This window comes from Wyeomyia smithii, chromosome 2 (genome assembly GCF_029784165.1).
Source record: "Wyeomyia smithii strain HCP4-BCI-WySm-NY-G18 chromosome 2, ASM2978416v1, whole genome shotgun sequence".
NCBI lineage: Eukaryota > Metazoa > Arthropoda > Insecta > Diptera > Culicidae > Wyeomyia > Wyeomyia smithii.
Genome location: NC_073695.1, coordinates 115,599,004 through 115,618,966, shown reverse-complemented (window position 1 = coordinate 115,618,966; position 19,963 = coordinate 115,599,004). Strand labels below are relative to the sequence as shown.

General features: G+C 36.8%; 1 protein-coding gene and 2 long non-coding RNA genes across 3 annotated transcripts; 2 read left to right on the top strand and 1 right to left on the bottom strand.

Annotated features, from left to right (window-relative positions):
• The first annotated feature begins 6,789 nt into the window (after positions 1–6,789).
• On the top strand, positions 6,790–8,288 carry LOC129722916 (uncharacterized). The gene is made up of 3 exons (XM_055676769.1): positions 6,790–7,493; positions 7,549–7,786; positions 7,900–8,288. Exons 1-3 carry the CDS (start codon positions 7,491–7,493, stop codon positions 8,238–8,240), a joined length of 582 nt encoding a protein of 193 aa, XP_055532744.1. The 5' UTR covers positions 6,790–7,490; the 3' UTR covers positions 8,241–8,288.
• Positions 8,289–14,831: 6,543 nt separating this feature from the next.
• LOC129722917 (uncharacterized) lies at positions 14,832–16,571 on the top strand. Its single transcript, XR_008727678.1, has 3 exons — positions 14,832–15,118; positions 15,717–16,341; positions 16,407–16,571. It is a non-coding gene; the product is annotated as an uncharacterized LOC129722917 (long non-coding RNA).
• Positions 16,572–17,525: 954 nt separating this feature from the next.
• On the bottom strand, positions 17,526–19,167 carry LOC129725685 (uncharacterized). Its single transcript, XR_008728145.1, has 2 exons — positions 18,331–19,167; positions 17,526–18,272 (listed from the first exon to the last, which is right to left on the bottom strand). It is a non-coding gene; the product is annotated as an uncharacterized LOC129725685 (long non-coding RNA).
• Positions 19,168–19,963: the final 796 nt, after the last annotated feature.

Genomic DNA, 19,963 nt, shown 5'->3' with positions numbered 1-19,963 from the left:
CGAAACATGGCCGGATGCCAGCTAGCCAAGTATGATGACAGTTCTACAAGGTATGCTATTCACGTCGATGCATTAGTATTAGTGATCGATATGAACTTTTTCCAATTTTGTATGAAATTTGAAATGATTTCGCGTTTTAAACTAAACTTATGAAACATACTTTCCTGAAAAGTTATAGAAATGATGTTGAAACATGTTTTATTTGCGGGGAATACATAAACATGCTGCAGTTTAGGTAAAATATGCTGTTTTTCATCAATTTGCCGGTAACCTTTTTGCACTTTTCGTTATTTTCTTGTACTCTAATAGCGCTTCTAAATAGAGTCGCTTATGTTTCATACAGTAACAAAAGTCACGACCTATGACAATGACTAAGATTATGCTCCAACTATTAGAAATATAGTATTTTTATATATTTTATTTCGACATATTGTCCCAATTTTTCACACTAAATCTAAATTAATATCAATTTCTAGTGTGTTTCAACTGGAGATTCACTCTCCAACCAAAAAAATCAGATATAAAACAACATAAAACGAGAAATTTCCAAAAATGTTCTGAATTCCATACAAAACGCGAAATTTTTCATAACGAGATTTGTTTGTGTGCGTGGATAGACAAAAATGTAGCATACCTTGTAGAACTGTCATCATACTTGGGCCAGATAGCTGCTTTTCATGCACTAAACCATGATGAGTAGAACATGGTGTAACGGTTTGAATCAAAAGAAGGCGCGGGCTGAGGTAGTGTTTTTTTGCTTAGGGAGGTTAGAGACGAAGTATCACTATGCAACAGGAAGAAATTTTTCCTTGTTTATTTATGTTTCCTTGCTCACTTGAAAAAGGAACGTCCCAGTTTTCAGTGTTTGACTTGTGAGTTGCTTTCGAGAAACACAAATATTGATAGCAAGGTATGTAACATTGTTAGATTTACAATATAATTGCATCTAAATGATACATATATTCAACGATGCGACATTTTTTTTCAGGGGCTGTTCTAAACAAACTTCTTCGCAATCAAATCTGTTTCCAATATGGCCATGTCACCATGTCTTTATACATCATGCACTAGACTAATGTCATCATGCACTAGGTAATGTCTGTAAAAATCAACATTCGATATATTATTCATGTTTTTGAAACTACGTATGATGAACAATAGCAGATTCATTTCATGAAAAGCAACAGGAACCCAAAATGGGTTGAAGACTCAACGAGCAAGCATTATCAAATGAATTAATTGAAACTGGAATCCAAAATTTGGAAAACCCTAGATATTGATACTTTCTTTTTTTAATGTTTTTTGAAATATTGGCAAGCGTCGTGCCGAAAAATCAAAATGTTTCATGAAGGCAATTTTGAACGAAAAGAAGAATAACTAGAAGCCACTTGTCACGTCCTGTCCTACACAGAAAAATAAAAATACCCAAATATTCGTATTTTTGTCGCAAATCAGCCCTTCTGTGCGGGAAGGTACTTTTAGCACAGAGAACAGACTGACAGGCGACGAACAAACGGTCTAAAAAAAGTGTGTAAAATTTTGCATGTGTGCCATGAATTATCCTTCAAATAATACCCCTCGTAATGGTAAAGTAAAGTGTGATGTCGCTACCGTCGCTAAACAGACTGTATTTTTATCAGTATATGACACATTCCTAGCTCATCTACGCCAAGACATCCAAATTTCAAATTGCATGTTTGACTTAGAACTGTTGTGTATGTGAAAGAGGATAAATTGAACTTCACGGAAAACGTTTGTTTCATTTGAATTTACATGCAAAACATGAATAAATGATTGAATTAATACACTCATAAAAGATTAACAAAATCAGAGTTTTGACACTATTTTGAAGTAGAATACTTCTCTCAGGAAGTTCGGCTACGTAGGGATGTGAAATGAAAATCTAAAACCGAAAAAAGTGAAAAATATGTCCAATTTCAAATGCTAATAAATCGGTTAGTATTCGATGGATTTCCTTCGTTCTTGCAGCAATATATTGGAAAATCTTCTAAGATTCTTCCCAGAATAAGATAATTGTAATTTTATTATTCACACTATTGTACTATTGAAAATAGTCAAGCCTTGTCAAAACGAAAAATTCGACCTCTGATTGGTCGTTATATGCTTGCTTCCCAAGCACGGTCGACAGGATCATATACCTTGCAATTGAAAACATGCTATTTGGCCTATATAAGAGCCTGTTTCAGCCGGAGCCGCTCATAATAGTTCTAGACAGCGACAACAGCAGTCGTCCTTCCTTAGCAGCAGCACTAGCCCTGTGGTTGGTCACCACGTCTCAGGAGCAGCGCGGTTCTTCTCAGCGTGTGTCGTCAGACTGCCATTATTCCCCCCGTGTTGGGGCAGCATGAAGATTGCCATCAGGAAATCCAATTTTGAACATCAAAATGCCTTGTTAAGGCAAATGAACAAGTCATTGAAAGTTAATAATTTTTTTCAACGCAAGCAAGCATTCTGTGTTGGATCCTAGCAATTTAAATCGGTCGCACCCGTCGAATTTACTGAATGTGAAATAGCTTCCACAGTGCATGTTGTCCGTGTATCTTAATTCCCCCAATGTTAGGGCAGCTCAAAGGTTGTAATTAGCAACCGATTTTGAACCGCAAAATGCTTTTGAAGTAGAATAATTCTCTCAGGAAGTTCGGCTACATAGAGATGTGAAATGAAAATCTAAAACTGAAAAAAGTGAGAAATATGTCCAATTTCAAATGCTAATAAATCGGTTAGTTTTCGATGGATTTCCTTCGTTTTTGCAGCAATTGATTAGAAAATCTTCTAAGATTCCTACCAGATGCATGAAATTGCAATTTTATTATTCGAACTATTGTACTATTGAAAATCCTTAAGCCTTGTCAAAACACAAAATTCGACCTCTGATTGGTCGTTATACGATTGCTTTCCCAAGCAACGGTCGGCAGAGTTATGGACCAAGTAAATTGGGAATACATCATTTGGCCTATATAAGAACTTCATCAGATAATAAACAGACATTTCATCGGATATTAAATTGAACAACAGAAATTTGAAGAACAAAAATTAATATTTGAAGAGTTAATATTTTCTCGTTTGCGCTATAATTAATCGCGCCGTCATTCGCGTTCTGCATAACCGTAGCCTTTGTTCCGTTCCCGTTTAATGATGTCGTATTAAATGTGCATACTTCTCATTTGAACAAAATTTAAAAATATTCAATGAACTTCATTCAAAATATCAAACAAAAAGAAATTACAATACTGCCAATGAACGGTCAACATTTATTTACTAGAAAAAATGACTGACACGCAAGCAGCCAAGTTATCTTTCTTGTAAAAGTATTCTACTTCAACTTGCGGTCGTGGCTTTGTATACAACCTTCCTGGTTTTTTTTTTAAATATGCTCAAATGATACTATTTTGTAGCTATGGGCATGTGATGCATCAGAAAGTAAAGGGTTTTTATGGATGTATTAATGGCCTGAACGCAGTTGTTGCTGCTATTTAGTAGATTCAATTGGTAGGTCATTGAAAAACAGGTCCTTTATTATGGTGTCGCGTTACGAAAATAGTAGTTTTTTTCTTATTGTGTAAATGTTACAAACCGTAGAAAAGTAGTGTTCAGGATTTTCTTAGTACTCGATGAGACCTTTCTTCGCATATGCTGGTATGTGAAATTGGTGCATTCTCCTCAAAGTTACAATAGGGTCAAAGTTATGGTGTCGCGTTACGAAAAGTTTATGTGTCTTTAAAAAGTTACCAAAAACGAGTTTTTGAGCTTTTGTCAGTGTATATTGATAATACAACATAGAATCATGATAAATAATAGTCATCTGCATCAAATTATATCCACCTAGAAGTGAGGAGTTTGCTTTTCACTGGAATTAGATCATTACATATTCAATGCCAATAAAAAATCCATGGAAAAAATACTAGAATGGTTTTCAGATAACATTATAAATGAAAAATATCTTTGTTCTTGAAAATTAAAATAAATTGAGGAAACGTGAATATATTAAAATTTCAAAGATAGTGAAGATAGTGTAAAACAGTGTATTTGACTATTTTAACCTCTAATAGACATATGTTGTTTCTTTTGCAATTGATTCAATTGCTAGGTGTGTCTAGTTTTCTTTACTTTTTGGCAAAAATACTGCTTTAACCAACCATGTTATTTACGAAAAACACATCAAAAACAAGATACTCACTATTTAAAAGCATATTCGGTAGATTTGGCCTAAAGTTACATTTATATTTTCATTGCGCTTTTGCGCTGTCCTATTGAGTATAAAAGCAACAATACTTGCTTTCGCGCATATCGTGAAGCTTCTAATAATGTGCGTGCATAAGCTGCTTCACAAACACATTCTTATGTTTCTCATATGTCTCATCCACCACGAGTCGTGACGCTCAGATCGCGTTCTGTTTCTTCGCAAGTGACACGCTTTGAATATTACAAATATTAAATACAAAGTGCCCTTTGGTCAAGAGCGTCGGTGTTCTGTTTACCGTTGCCATTCAAAACAATCAAGAAATCAAGTTTCTGATTTTGGTATCAGATTATAAGGCGAAGGACAAAAATGCTGTATTCGCCTATCTTGATTATATTTATGGATGTTGAAAATCCTGAAATTCGTAAGGTCATTTGGCGCGATGGGCCATCATCAGAATTCAAAAACCAATTCATGTGCACGGCTCTTGAATATTTCGCGAAGAAATATCTTAAAATGTTTGAGTGGAAGTATTTCGCAACATCGCATGGTAAAGGGCTCTGCGACGCTGTTGGTGGGAAAGCGAAAATGGTCGCTCGTGAAAAAACCCTGGCACGGGGTTTTAGAATTGATGCGGTCAACAACGCTGCGGATTTTGTAGGCAATTGCCAGAATAACCTTCCGGGTATCCGAACGATAGAAATTAAACCTTCGGAAATTATCGCCCTAAACTCCCGTGAAAACTTCTTATGGGAATCTTCTTCCCCAGTTGAAGGAATCAAATCTGCCTATCACCTTCGTGCATTTCCAGATGGAACACTTACTATCGATTGATATAGTTACAACATTCATTCGATTTATTTACATATTTAATGTGATATTGAAGGATTTGCCACATGACAGAGAATAAAACAGAAACCTAACGTACACTACATATACTCTGGTAATGTTTTTACTTCTAGTCAAAAATTGAAAACGTATTATATCCAAACGATATACCTAAATATCAAACGATGGAAACTCCGAAACACGAAAACAACCAGGCCAATTACACATCACTTCGTTCCTTGATGAGTTGCTGAATACTACCTTTTCAACACACGGTGGCGAACCAGCCTGTGGCTGACAGCCAGCTTAATAAAGCAATAAAAAAAACTTCTCAACATCCATTCAAACTCATCAAACTCTAGGTACATTATAAAATAACAATATTCCTCTACCAAACTCACTAAATAGCTGATGGTTACGACACTACCTAATATTCCAACACGCAAGCCACAACAAACCCCAAAAAACGGATTCATTCGTGTTTTTCACATACATATCTTTTCTTACTTCAAGTACATTTTGATAATTTTATCTTGGAAACCTCAACGAATTTGCAATTTGAGTGCAATTTTGAGTAAGATTGTAGCTGGAAAATCCAAACGAGACGAGTTGCTCGCCGAGGCTTCAGTAAAAGGCCCCAATGTTTCATAAATTTACAGCTAATTTTGTTTGCCAGTCGAAAAGTGGAAGGTGTGGAATGATAGCTTTGCATAATCTACTTGTTCCTCCTGACTTCAAGGAAAACTATATCAAAAGAAATTAAAATCTGAAAGAGACATAGCTTTTTTATGAAGAAAACCATTCTCAGTACGATTAGTGGTAAAATAATATAAATCTGAAACCCCCCATTGGCGTAACTTTGAACTAAATGTAAATGTCATAGCATAAATATGTTAATATTAACCTAAACAACTACTTTGCCGAAGATAATATGACTAAAAACAAATCATGATGCCCACATTTACAAAGCTCGCATTTTCGTAACGCGACACCATTTGCAGGAGACTGTTTTGCGTAACGCGACACCATTGACACACCGAAATATTTTTGGGAGCATTTCGCTAAAAATTCAGTGTTTTCTATGTTGTAATAGGTCATTTTGTTGGATTTTGTCTCCAGAACAAATGTCTAGAAGGAACCAGGGTTCAAGAACTTACAGCAAAGCAGATATCTGATCGTATGCCATCGAAGGTTGAAAAAGCGAAATTCAGCGATGGTGTCGCGTTACGAAATGTATCGGGCTGCAGTACATGAACCAACTATCTAAATTGCTAAACCAACCAGTCATAAGAAAGTACATTTAGTTGGCATTATTTACGACCGGTTTAATCATTTGCTCTTTAAGCTAATTGCTAATATCCAGCCTAAAATGTACACCAAAGTCGGTTCCTCAAGGTGTCGCGTTACGCTGGAATGTGTCATATGTGCTTTTCACTCCTGTTGGTACTGACGTTAAAATATATTGGCTATGCCGTTCGCTCTACGGCGACGGTAGCGACAACACATCTTAGTTTACCACTCAGCATGACGGGGGGTGTAATTCGGAGAGTATATTTTTGCGTGCGCAATCTGTTTTACACACTTTTTATCGTTTGCTTGTTAGTCTGTTCTCTGTGCTTTTAGGTAAAAGTGATTTACCTACTTTTGAGTACCTGCACGGAAGTCATCATTCAGGTAAAAAAAAAGTCGGATACCTTGAATCAACAATATCAGTATCAAAAACTCCATACAATTTTTTACCCAAAATTAAGTATTCGCGTTTCATTAAGCTGTTGCGTTGTTTTCACCAATTTTTATGCATATTATTTCCCTAAACCAGTGAAAACATTCAGGTTAACGTAAATGAACGTTGTTTTCACGTGTTCACTTGGTAATATTTTCTTTGTGTGTAGGGTGCACTGGGCCCTATTGCATAATTGACCTAATAATATTAGCTACAAGTTACAAGTTTAGAAATTACAAGTACTAATGTTTTGCGTTGCATAATATTTATTTTTTTGGCTAATAATATTAGCACTTGTATTATTGGGAGCACTGGATTTACCAATAATTTTGACAGCAGCTCGAAACAGAATGATGCGTCAAAATATCCGTCAACATCAGTTTTGGCAGTTTTTTATAGGTTACCTATCAAACTCACGCTAGCGGATTTACCGCGGGATTGACACATTATTCTCATCGATCCGAGGGATTAAGGCTCTGATTCAGCTAATTTATTATCTATAAACAAACGAGCTTTCATTGTGAGTATATTTTCGCAAATGTCTGTAAAAAAAGTGAACAAACGTGAGGAGCAGAGAAAGTTGAAGCTTTGCATTCTCGACACCATTCGAGAACAAAAAAAGTGCTGTTTGGATGGACAAGCATTGGAGAATATGCTAAATCAATCGGTGCTCTTCCAGACGGAAAAGAACCTTTGTACATTCGAGATGTTTGGTGGCCAAATGTTCGGAAACTTTCAATGGTAGGTAGCACCTTATATGACAGTGGTATTTAAAGCAACTATTGCAAAATTTTAGGAAAAACGAGACAATTACAGGAAAACGGGTACTGGTGGAGGATCGGAATATAAAACTAACGACATTGACATTCTCGTCTACGATATTCTTGGCAAAGAAGTTCTCGAAGGGCTAGTTATTCCAGAAAGTATGGAGGAATTGGCGGAGGAAGAATTTTTCGAAAAAGAAAATCGAAACACATCCAAAGTCTCCGCTACACAATCAATTAAAAAACCCCTTCCGAAGAAAAGAAAAATTGGTAAGTATTCTTTGATATTTTTCTTTAGTGCATGAAAAGAGTGTGAAATATGTTCTCTACGGAATATGGTGGAATGTAACTGTCACTGTTTCTTCTTCTAATTATAATTTCAGATCATTCGAATGGAGCAGCAGAAAATGCAGACCTTGCTCGTCGCAAACTGCAATTGACCATAGATGTTCTAGAAAGAGAACGTGAGTTGAAATCTTTGGAAATCGAAAAAATGACGAACGAGAGTCATTTAATGAGCTTGAAAATCTTCGGATATGAGCGTAGTTACGGTTTTCCAGCTTCAAATTTCACACAAACTCTGGGAAACACTGATCTTCGAATTCCCCGCGAAAGCTTAGATGAACCGATTCAAGAAGAATATCTCGTGCAAAGTATTACACCGGATACTGAACCCGACGATCAAAGTGATGCAAATATGTATGATCATGTTTTAACGATGTAAAGGTAATGTAATGCGGTAACGTTCGAGCTATACAATAAAATGTGCATCGGTTTGTAAAAATGATGTTGGATTTATTTGGAGTTTTAAGAATTTCAAATTCAGTGCCTGTAAGTTTTACTTAAGCGTCGTTTACAACGGAAGGTCGTTTATGGGTATGGGATGGACTAAGAAACATGGACACAGCGTGATAACTAGATCATGAATTTGCGGATAATTGGGGGTGACGAGGTCGAATTCCCGAATAATCGTGGTCGTCTTATGTGTGCCCCATCAGATTTTAATTAATTAAACTATGAGTACTCAATTTAGGGCTCTAAATAGAGTTTGTGAGTTTTTCAATTTGGGATCGCAGTAGCGCTCGCAGAACATATATTTTACGAATACCAATACCCTATACGTTTCGAAAACTGAATAATCGTGAGTGTGTGTATATGTATGTATGTATGTGTGTGTGTGTATTTATGTAAATTTATATATATATAAATATCTATATATATATATATATATATATATATATATATATATATATATATATATATATATATATATATATATATATATATATATATATATATATATATATATATATATATATATATATATATATATATATATATATATATATATATATATATATATATATATATATATATATATATATATATATATATATATATATATATATATATATATATATATATATATATATATATATATAAATATATATATATATATATATATATATATATATATATATATATATATATATATATATCTTATATATATATATATATATATATATATATATATATATATATATATATATATGTGTGTGTGTGTGTGCGTGCGTGTGTTTTTATGGCTGGCACGCTTCTGTAACAGGTTTCTCAGATGTGCGTCAGCCGATTTGATCGCTCTTCGTTGCATTTGAAAGGTATTTGAACTTTCATTTGAACACTTAAGAACGCGAATGATTTTTTCTCATATTATTTGTTGTAGTAAACACAGAATGGTACGTACATATATGAAAGTAGACTGTGTGAGAAAAATATGCACTTACAGATAGGTAATAAAGTTAGTTTGTATGTAGGAGTTAATGAACCCGCTCGATTTTATAATTTTGATTTAACTAGAAGCATGAATAGAGTTTTCTGAGCCTGAAAATATTTTTGACGATAAAAAGTAATATAGACAGATTTCGCAGCCAAGGTTTAGTGTACAAAACATTTTAGAGACCAGTGCCACCATCCTAACGACACTGAGCACTTTCCTGGTCTGGTCTCGAACATACGATGCCTGGCTAGCACCTAGCACCTTACCACAGGACCATCCGAGACACTTTTTTCAATGAGACGATATCGATCTGAAAATTCCAAAATTCTGGGATACTAGTGAAGGTCATAATGTAAGAGATTTCAGTTATTTTGGAAAGGTGATTTACGGAAAGTTTAATGAAAGAGGTTCCACCTTCATAATGGAGAACATGTAGTTCTAATAATACCGATTCCGATAAAGAACGTTTGGTTAAGTACATAAAAAAGGGACTCAATTGAATTCAATCGAACTCGAACAGGGAAGTAACAGATAATTTCACCGAACACTTTAAAGAAGTTTGTTTGGTGAGGACTTTGGATTGCACACGAAGGTTGGTCGAGAGGAAGGCATCAAATATTGTTAATTGTTCCTAACGGGTTCAATAGGAGCAAAATAGTCCTAACAGATTCAATGGTGATTGTCGCAAATAAAAAAAAGTCTATCTAAAACGAGTCTTATTTATTGAACAATTGCCTTAATACATCGAGTGGATGATTTGCATTTGTCGTCTACGAGCATCAGCTTCTGTGGTATCATCGTTGAAATCATTATTCTCATCTACTTCTTGAAAGGGTTGGTTCTCGAATTGTGGGTCGTCTTCGTCATTTTCCCGGGAAATATTACATAATGTTGCACAGCATTTTACAATTTGTCCAGCAAAGTGTGGGTTTATTCTCAAGTGATTCAAACAAGGGAATTTCTCTTCAAGAACTCCAAGTGCCCGCTCAATAGTTTGCCTTGTGGACTTTAATCTATTGTTATACCTGCGCTCACCTTCGCTTGTTGGATCACTATTCAATGGTTTCATTAACCATGTTTTCAAGGGATAAGCCGAGTCTCCCAATATGACTCTGTTGGGGAAAATATTCCCTTCTTCCATGCGCTGGAACAAGGTACTTCTACGTAGCACTCTTGCATCATGTACACTTCCAGGCCATTTAGCGCTTACATAAAAAAACTCAAGGTTTGAACCACAAACGAACTTACAGTTGATGGAATGAAATCCTTTCCGATCAACGAAGGCTTCTTCATTTATTATGGGTGCATCAATGGGAATCAGAGATCCATCTATAATACCTATCACGCTAGGGAAGCTTGCCATTCTGTAAAATTGCGCAATCACACGTGGGATATCGCCAACAAACTGTGCACTGAAAAAGTCGTCTGTTGATTGCGGCCACAACTCGATGCACTGTCCTTCCTACAGTTGATTTGTGAATTCCATGACCTAGCCCGATACCGTAGTGTCCGAGCCAGTGTAATGTGACGCACAATTGTTGGTGAGGCTTTAGTGCTCCTCCACGATTAGATAGCTCTATATCAGGACCGATTACTCGGAGTATTTCCTCAGCTTTCGTAGGAGTCATCCGAAAAGCTTGATAAAAATCTGCTTCATAGAGAAAGTCGAAATTGATACGTGGTGCGTAATATTTCACTCGACGATATATTGGATCATTTAGCATTTCACTTTCTTCGTTGTCTAACTCGTTTAAAATATTAAAACGATACATTTCTGCGATAGAAATAATGATTGTGGATGTTTAACAGGACTTGTAATTCTAACTACGACACGAAGTAGATTTGTAAAAAAATACGAATCAATGCTAATAGTTTATTCTTGTATTTTGTTTTTGCAACAAAAGCTTGTAAGTTGCACAAATAATATTAGCTAGATATACTTGTAATTCGGTCTTGTAGATTTGTAGTTGTAAGTTGATTATGCTACAAAAATGAACAAGTTACAAGGTACTAGACTAATAGTATTAGTAACGTATAGGGATGTGCGATACTTTATCGATACCAAAGGTATCGATGCTTTTCTTTCGATATATCGAGTATTTAGCATCGATCAATATTATCGGATATCGATATATTATCATTTGATACTTGGAAAATATCGGAATAAATCGCGTGACGGTGTGGCTGATATTGGTGTGGTTACTTAATGTGAACAAGAAGGAAGAAAATTTTCTTTTGTTATCACGTTCATCAGGACAATTACATAAGAGATTTCCCGTAGGTGCGAACGTTTAACACCGTTAACGTTAGTTTGTGTAATTTTATCAAAACTTCCAGTGCTATCTACGAACTGAAAAAATTGTAACGCGAATTGGTTTTTGTGAAAATGGCGCCTACAAAAAGTGGAGCTTGGTCGTTCTTTCAAAAATTGGACGGAAAGCGTGCAAAGTGCACAAGATGTGTGAACAAAAAGAAGTTGTTTATTCCGGGAACACAAGCAATTTGTGGAAACATTTGGAAGTATACCACGGCATTGAACAACTCAAGAAGAAACCAGAAAACGCCTCTGAAAGGGGAAGTGCCATTAGTTCGTCAAAAACTTCAAATTCGTCAAAGGTAAGTTATTTGAGGTCGAGGGATTGTTCTTATTCATTTACAATCTTTGGATTGCAGGATTTGGATACTGCAAAGCCATCCTCGAGTGTAACCGTAACGATCTCGTAAGAAGATAAAACTGACGAGCCACTGCAACCGACATTGGAAACCCTTTTTGCCAGGCGAAAGGCTTATGATGGTAAAAACAAACTTTTTTAAATATATTCATAAGGTAGTTTATGTTAATTCTAATTAGTTCAACGAATTCTCAATTTGTGTGTTTATGTTCAACAGAATTGTTTTCTAAATGAAAAGTTAACGAAAAGAACTCTGGTTGATTCGTAACAAACTATCTAAAGCTGTTAATTATTAATCAATAGTTTAGTTCAGAAGAATCAGTATTACCTAGAGTATCACTAATTCCTCAATCTTTTGTTTTATTTATAGAAGGTAGCCAACGCTTCAAAGAACTTCTGGAAGGCTTGCTGTTCATGGTGTGCAAGGGCAATTTATGTCTATCCACACCGAAAAAAGAGGGCTTTCGACACTTAATGAAAATAGCTGCACCTCTTTGGCAACCTCCTTGCCGAAAAACTTTCACGTCTCTCATGGAAACGAGATACTGTGACATCAGTGCCTATATTCGTAAAAGTCTGTTACGAATCCCTTCCGTCCGTATCACTATGGACTGTTGGACAGAGCGACACCAAACAAACAGCTTTTTAGGCATGACTGTTCATTATGCTGGGGCAATGAAATGAAATCTATTGTTCTGGACGTCGAGTATTTGACAGAATCCCACACGGCTGATTATTTAGAAAAAAAGATGTTGGAGCTCCTCGCATCATGGGATATTGAACCAAGCAAAGTCAGTTTGGTTATAACGGACAATGCTGCAAACATTACCAAAGCCTGTGTACAGGCCTTTGGTAAATCAAAACATGTGCCATGCTTTGCACATACCATAAATCTGATACCAGCAAACATGCTTGTCATTCTCCTCAGTATGTGAAAGGAGAGGAGAAAAATTTCACCGCGCACTTCTCTTCCAGTATGTGCCTGCGCGTAGCAAATGCTTTCACCACACTGCTTCTTTATCCACTCCAAAGTGTCTCAACCAGCTTACAGAGAGACAAACACACCTCCAGCTCACCTCACATCTGATAGAAACAAGAGGGGTGAATCACTCTACAGAGAAAACGCAGAAATACACAACAGTGTCCACTGGCGAGTAGTCCGAAAGGTGAAAAAAAACCTTCCCGTGTAGCTGCACTGCGAAAACGAATTCCACCAGAGTAAATTCGACCGGCACGAGCGGCACGGGCAACGCAGTCTATTTTTTTTCTCCCAATCTCTTTTCCTCTTCTGCCATGCTCAAGAAACCAACTGTGAAATGCACCGCAGATAGCTCTGCAGTGTAATTGTTGTGCGTGTTGTCCACACGTGTGAGAAAGTACACCATAATTCATTGTCTCGCAAGAGAGAGATTTCAGATTTCACCGCAGTGCTTTCAGGAACCTCAGCAGAGAAAAATCGTTTGTCGCTCTCTTCTAGCATGAGCGTTGATTTGCTCTTTTGTGTGAAAGCAGTGTTTTTCGCAGTGCGAGATGTTCTCCTGCACTCTAGAGGTTTTCTGAGGAGAAAAGACAAGCATGCCAGCAAATGCACTGGGTTTCAAGCAAGTCAACAGTCAACCAGTGCCGTATGTTCCTGGTATTCCAGACATAATTCGAAAATTAAAAAATATAGTTACGCTTTCTCACCGTAAACAAAACTTCTCTGTAAAATCAAGCGACTTCAGAGAGAGAAAGGAGTTCCAGAGGGACTGTTACGGCGATTGCAACAAGATGTGACAACCAGGTGGAGTTCCACATACAAATGATCAAATCTTATTTAGAAATGTTATCAACGATAACTCTGGCTGCTTTAAAATTTCCCGAAGTAGAAGTATTGTCAGGGCTAGAAGTAGCCACTTTAACTTCAATCAAAAACGTATTGTGTCCTTTCGCGCTTGCAACGGAGGAAATATCTGCAGAAAAACACACTACAGCCAGCAAAGTAATACCCATGGTCAAAATGATAACTAGTGTACACACTTATTCTCGTTTTAATTGTTCAGTAATTTTTATTACGGTCATGTTCAGTAAATGTGAAAAAATACTGATCATTTTGTAATTTCCTCAACAACTGATGTCGGTTAAAGTTTTTACCGAATTACCGTTATACAAAAGGCACTTGACGAGCTCAGCAAAAAACATTGCTGACCTTTTCTGTAAACTAAAGTATGTTCTGCACTTTCATAAAGTTCAGTAAATATTTGACGATCTGTCAGCACCTACCTAGGTGTTGCTGAAAACCCTTCAATTGATTTACTGAACTCTTGATGTTTACTACTATACTGTTCGGCAATTTTTCTATATCTGTCAAAACGAAACATCAAAAGTCCGTCATTTTGCAAATATTCAAAGAGTTTCGAAGTTGTGTTTTTAAAGTGTTTCGCGTGTGGTTTTTAACAAAAAAAATAAAAATGGATATCGTACTTTAAAATCTACAAGAAAACGACGTGGAAGTACACGATCTATTCAGTAAGTTGTAATTTATCAAATATGTACGTATTTGTGTATTTTAGTTGAATGTTTCGTATCATGGCACATCCGCAACAATGATTTCACCCAAGATTCTATCTATTACGATTGAGATAATGCAAATCATTTCTGTCAGCATATGGAAATTTTTCCACCACAGGTGAGCAGTTTACTAGAAACCTGCAATAAAAAACCTATATTCATCATAACATCAAACGTATCAAGTTTTTACTTGAATGTGCTGAGAACACCAGTAAAATCGATCCAAACAATCCGAAATACCTTCATAAAATTATTCAACGGTTGTAATAGCAGCTTTCACAATGGTCGTATTTATTTTTCTCTTTTCGCTGTACGTTTACAGAACGCTCGGTAATTTTTGACGAATCGTCAGCTTTGTAAATTTACAAAACGCTCGGTAATTCGTGACGAATAGTCAGCATTGTAAATACCGACTCATGCAGCAATTTTTGATGAACACTTTGTAAATTTTTACTGAGCTATCTTCTATGTTTGACGTTTCAGCGAGAATGAAAAATTACCGAACACTCGTCAAGCAAATTAATTACTGAACAGATAGCTGATGGCTCAGCTGTTGAGAACTCGTTAAAAAGATTGCTGAGTTCGGTAAAAGAAACTAAGTGTGTAAGTTGTATTTCTCAACATTCTGATTTTCTATAAACCATAACCGTTATGTGCTCGACGGGGTACTTGGGTATCTTTTCAGGTTTCACAAGATGGATTTTTTTTCACTGCAATCTATAGTGGTAAAAATCAGTAACAACTTATAATCTCATTGAAAGATATCTCTTGATAACATTTGTATATAGTAATAAAGGGAGGGGGACTTAATTTTTTCTCCCCCTTACATGCTCGACGAGGATAGTTGTTGCACCAGAAAGTTCAGCAACCTTTTTACCTTGAAATCAGTGTTTAGAAAATATTTGACAATAATATTGTCAAATATTTATAAAATGCAGGTTTTCGGCGAATGAGAAATTTTTTTCGGGGCACCGAGGACACTGATTTCAAAGTAGATAAGTTGCTGAATTTTTAAATGATAAAACTATTGAAATCGGATGAAAATTGTCAGAGTTACAAGAATTTCAATTTGTGGGTACCCAAGTACCCATTGGGCATGTAAGGGTGTTTTTTTTTGTCGAGCACATAACAGTAAATAGCGACTGTTAAAGTAAAAACGAAGTTCGAAGCGTTGCGCTTAACTTGTTTTTTTTTTTCTCAGAAAGTAGAAGCGGTGGAAATAACAGCCGACGACGCTCTTGCCCAAAAGTTCAAAAATTTTGTTCTAAAGGAACTGAAAGGGCGATGTGACGATATAGAAAATAACATGGCTCTTGCGTTGGCAACGTGGCTTGATCCTCGCTTTATGTCCTTCCATTTTCAAAAAATAACTGCAGTAGCTAACGCAAAAACACTGATTCAGAAGGAAATAATAAAAATGCTCCAGGAAGAAGTCGAAGGGGCTCAGAATACCAATGACGCTCAAAAGCTACCAACATACGACGAAAGAAGCAAAGACGATTTATGGAGCACGCATGATAAATTACTTCAGTCATCGTACATGAGTGGAGCACCGGAGGATTTTAGCTCTAAACGCCTTCCTCGAGACAAAGCAACCCGTTGGTAATATGGGAAACAATTGCCCACCAATTTCCACATCTATTTAAGCTAGCACGAGTATTCGTGGCAGCGCTCGGCACTTCAGTTCCGTCAGAGAGGCTTTTCTCTCTGGCTGGACGAATTATGGATGACGAACGAAATCGACTCACCACTTTGCATCTATCGCAGAGGATTTTCCTTTTTGTTGACAAAGAAACGTGGTATAAAGCGGTTTCAGAAAGTGCACGGTAACTAAATCATTTGAGCTCACACTTACCACTAACAATTAATTTCTATTTTTTGGAATTTACAGGGAAAGGCGAAATTAAGTACTAGTCAGTTGTCACATGTTGGAATCTCGGCTAGGAGAGACCGTCAGAGTCAAAAGAATCATGGCATTAGCCCCCGCAATTGTTCTGTACACTAACGGTTAGCTGCAAAGTATGTGTCGAATAAACAGGAGGGCTTAGCTTTTAATCTAGGACAATTTAGTACTTGACATCTATGGTTATATTAATTTTACTTGTTATTTGATTATTTAATGGTTATTAAACTTTGTTACGTTTTGGATATGATGTTGTTATTTAAATAGAAATTTGAAAACTGACACATTTAAAAAACCTAGAAAATCAGGAATTGTCAGTGAATTCAATTTTCGATCAAGGAAAATTGAAAAACGATCAGGGAAAAAACTTTTTACCGAGACGCGATTCTTTTTTAAACAGCTTTTCAACACTCATACGGTTTTTTAGCATCAAAGTTCAATACGGGACCTCTACTGTTAAATTCCGTATCCGGTAGAATACTTTTTTCATTAGGATATTAGGGTTGCATGATCTACGTTGCATTTTTTTTTTGTGCTGAATGCTGAAAAATATCTGGGAAGATACATTTCAAGAAAAATTTACTTTTGAAAACTTTGTCACCACCCTAAAAAATCGATATAGGTCGACATGATAAAATGATTGGGTTCGTTTATTGGCATGCATGTGTAAAGAGAATTTGGTTTGTTTTGATCATGATGTATAGAACGTATAGAACTAAACTAGGCACAGGGTGAGAGAGTTGTTCTGCGTTGAAAGAGATGAAACGTTCCTGAGCCAGTAATTTTCGGAAAACCAGCCATGGTACCATACATGCTATTATACATTTTGGAAACAGGAAATAAAACGTAATTACATTATAAACTATGACAAAGATCACAAGTAACTTTTCATGGCACAATTTCTTTCAGGTCGATAGAGAATCAAACTGCTGAAAATATTCAAACCCAGCGAAAGCAGATCGTGAAAAATAGCCAGCTCGCCGGAGAATATAAATGTATAGCACCACCAAAACCCAATTAAATTCATGTGAAGCATAATCGTAATAACTAGATAACAACTGCAGTAATTTGGAGTACCATTATCACTCATAAAATAATATCCGAAAATAATAATTTAAAACAGTCTATTTATAAACCTTTTGTCTGAAATTACACACGGCCTTCTACTACTAAATACTAAATGTAGATTATTTTCTTGCACACCAAACAGAATAAAAATACAATCCTAGCAAATTCCTATGTCTTATTGATAGTTCAATTCTCAGCAACGTTTCGATTTGCAGCATTGTGTATAGAAAACTGTAAATTAGAGAACTAACAAGACACCCACCGTTAAGGCAACTGCCACACCAAAACGTATGACGGTAATGCAAATTCATACAGCTCGCCCGTTTTGATGTTGACAGTTGCCTTAACAGTGAGTGTCTTGACGCCTCTCTGGTGTATAGACTGACTACTCTAGCATAGTCCGAAAGCGTCGTTTGTTTCTCGGTGCAGAATGACCACCCCGATTATCACCGCTGTTCGCACCACAATCGATCACTTGAGGTAGGCCCCGTACAGCATTTGACTTCTGCAGCATTCTTTCTCCTGCTCCAGATAAAACAGCATATTGCGTACTGTGCAGATTCACCCGCTTGATACGAGGTTTGAGTGGTGTAGATGCTTTCCTGCTCACGATTCCAAGCGTCCCAGGAGTTACAGTCGTCGTTGTTCCTTCATCGAGCTTAGGTTTCTTGTGTGGTTCAATTGCTTGCAAAGGCATCCACCTGTCGTAGCTGTTGACAATCAGTCAAGTTGTCGTTTCATTGAAGCTTGCCATTGTAGCTGTTCCGAGAGAAGTTGCATTCGCACCTGAATAAATATACTTACAATATAAAATTACAATAAAATTACAATAATAAATACTTACAATGTTTGTCCTTGCGGTGCCATTTCCTGCCGCTACTTCGAGTGTAAGATCACACCAAATTAAGTTTAGTTTAATTTAGTTTATAATGGCATACTAGTAGTATTAGCGTTCTTCTCCCGCTACTTGCCTCGTTAAATGAAATCTACTAGGGTTGTTGATATTTTATCGATATTCGATATTATCGATATTTGCTCGTCACAATATCAATATTTTTGACCGATATTGGCGCATTTGATATTATCGATATTTCGATATTGCGACTCGATATTGCTGTCCGATATTCTCGGTTGCCATCAGGGGAGTGCTACCGGCGAAATTTTGCCTACCGATCATAAATTCATCAAGGCATCAAAATTAAATTTAAAATGCTTACACACAATATAAGATATTCATTAAAAGTGCACATTATACTGAAAACAAACGTTAAGCAGGGTGACACTCAAAACTCGAAATTAAATTCCCGGTTTTTTCCCGGTTTTTCCCGGTTCGTTCAAATATTTTTCCCGGTTATTTGTACTTCAGAATTCTGCATTTTTTCATACAGTTAAGGGTTAAAAAAGCGTGACTGTCGATTTACATCCCATTATCGAATTACATTCTAATATAGTCACTTTTTAAGCGTGTTTAGGCTTATTATAATCCAGAAATATTGTTGCAGAAATTCGAAAAATGTGACGGACGTCATCTTTTTCAAGAGGATAACGTTTGCGGTAAAAAAATGGTACCCCGCCACGTCAAAAACGGACATCGTGCGGCACTTTGTAGACGCCTGGTATGCCGTTCCGGCATCTACAATATCTTGACACAATTGGACAACGATCAAAGCATCGGAAGAAAGCCCAGTTCTGGACGGCCAACGACCCTGAACGAGAAGAAGCTTCAAAGGATGCTGAAGAGGAAGACCGAGGGAAAAGTGGCTAAATCACTGCGTGCACTTGGTCGGGAGGTTGGTGCATGCGGTAAAACAGTGAAAAAGTTGTTGGAAAACATGGGCATACATGTCAGGAAGCAGCAGTCCCGTCCACTGGTGCTAGTCTCGGAGCTGCAGGCAATGACGCAGCGACAGAGGTTTAAGATGGTCAAGTCGATTTCCCTGGCAAATCGCGATGTGACATTGGTGATGGACGACGAGACCTATCTAACCCTAGATGACAACGATTAGTAGGGCACTTTGTATTTTACCTCCCCTACGAAGAAAGTGAGCACCGAGGTGAAGTATATTTCACAGACCAAGTTCCCCAAGAAGGTGCGGCTGTGGCTGACAATCAGCGAGAAAGGGATGTCAAAGTTGCTCTTCTTTTGCTCCGGGCTGGCCGTGAACGAGGAAATTTCCAGTACGAAGTGCCTGCCAGAAGTTGTGTCGTTTATCAAGAAATACCATAAGGGCGAAGACACGGTGTTCTGGCCAGATTTGGCGTCGACCCACTACTCGAAGCGATCTTTGGAGGAGATGGAGAATTTCTGGGCAAACTTGAAGCGCAAGATCTATTCCAACAATTTTGTCACGAAAACGGAGGAGGAATTAATAAAAAACACAGAAAAAGCTTGAAAATATGCCTGCACGCAGGTTTTCGTCCGCCATGGCGAATGTTCCGGTTAACTGCCGGAAGGTCGCTCGCAGGGGCGTAGAATT

Excerpts from the sequence above, each read along its gene's own strand:
- LOC129722916 (XM_055676769.1), top strand. Across the intron at positions 7,787-7,899 it reads TCCGAAGAAAAGAAAAATTG|ATCATTCGAATGGAGCAGCA; the intron begins GTAAGTATTCTT and ends TTATAATTTCAG.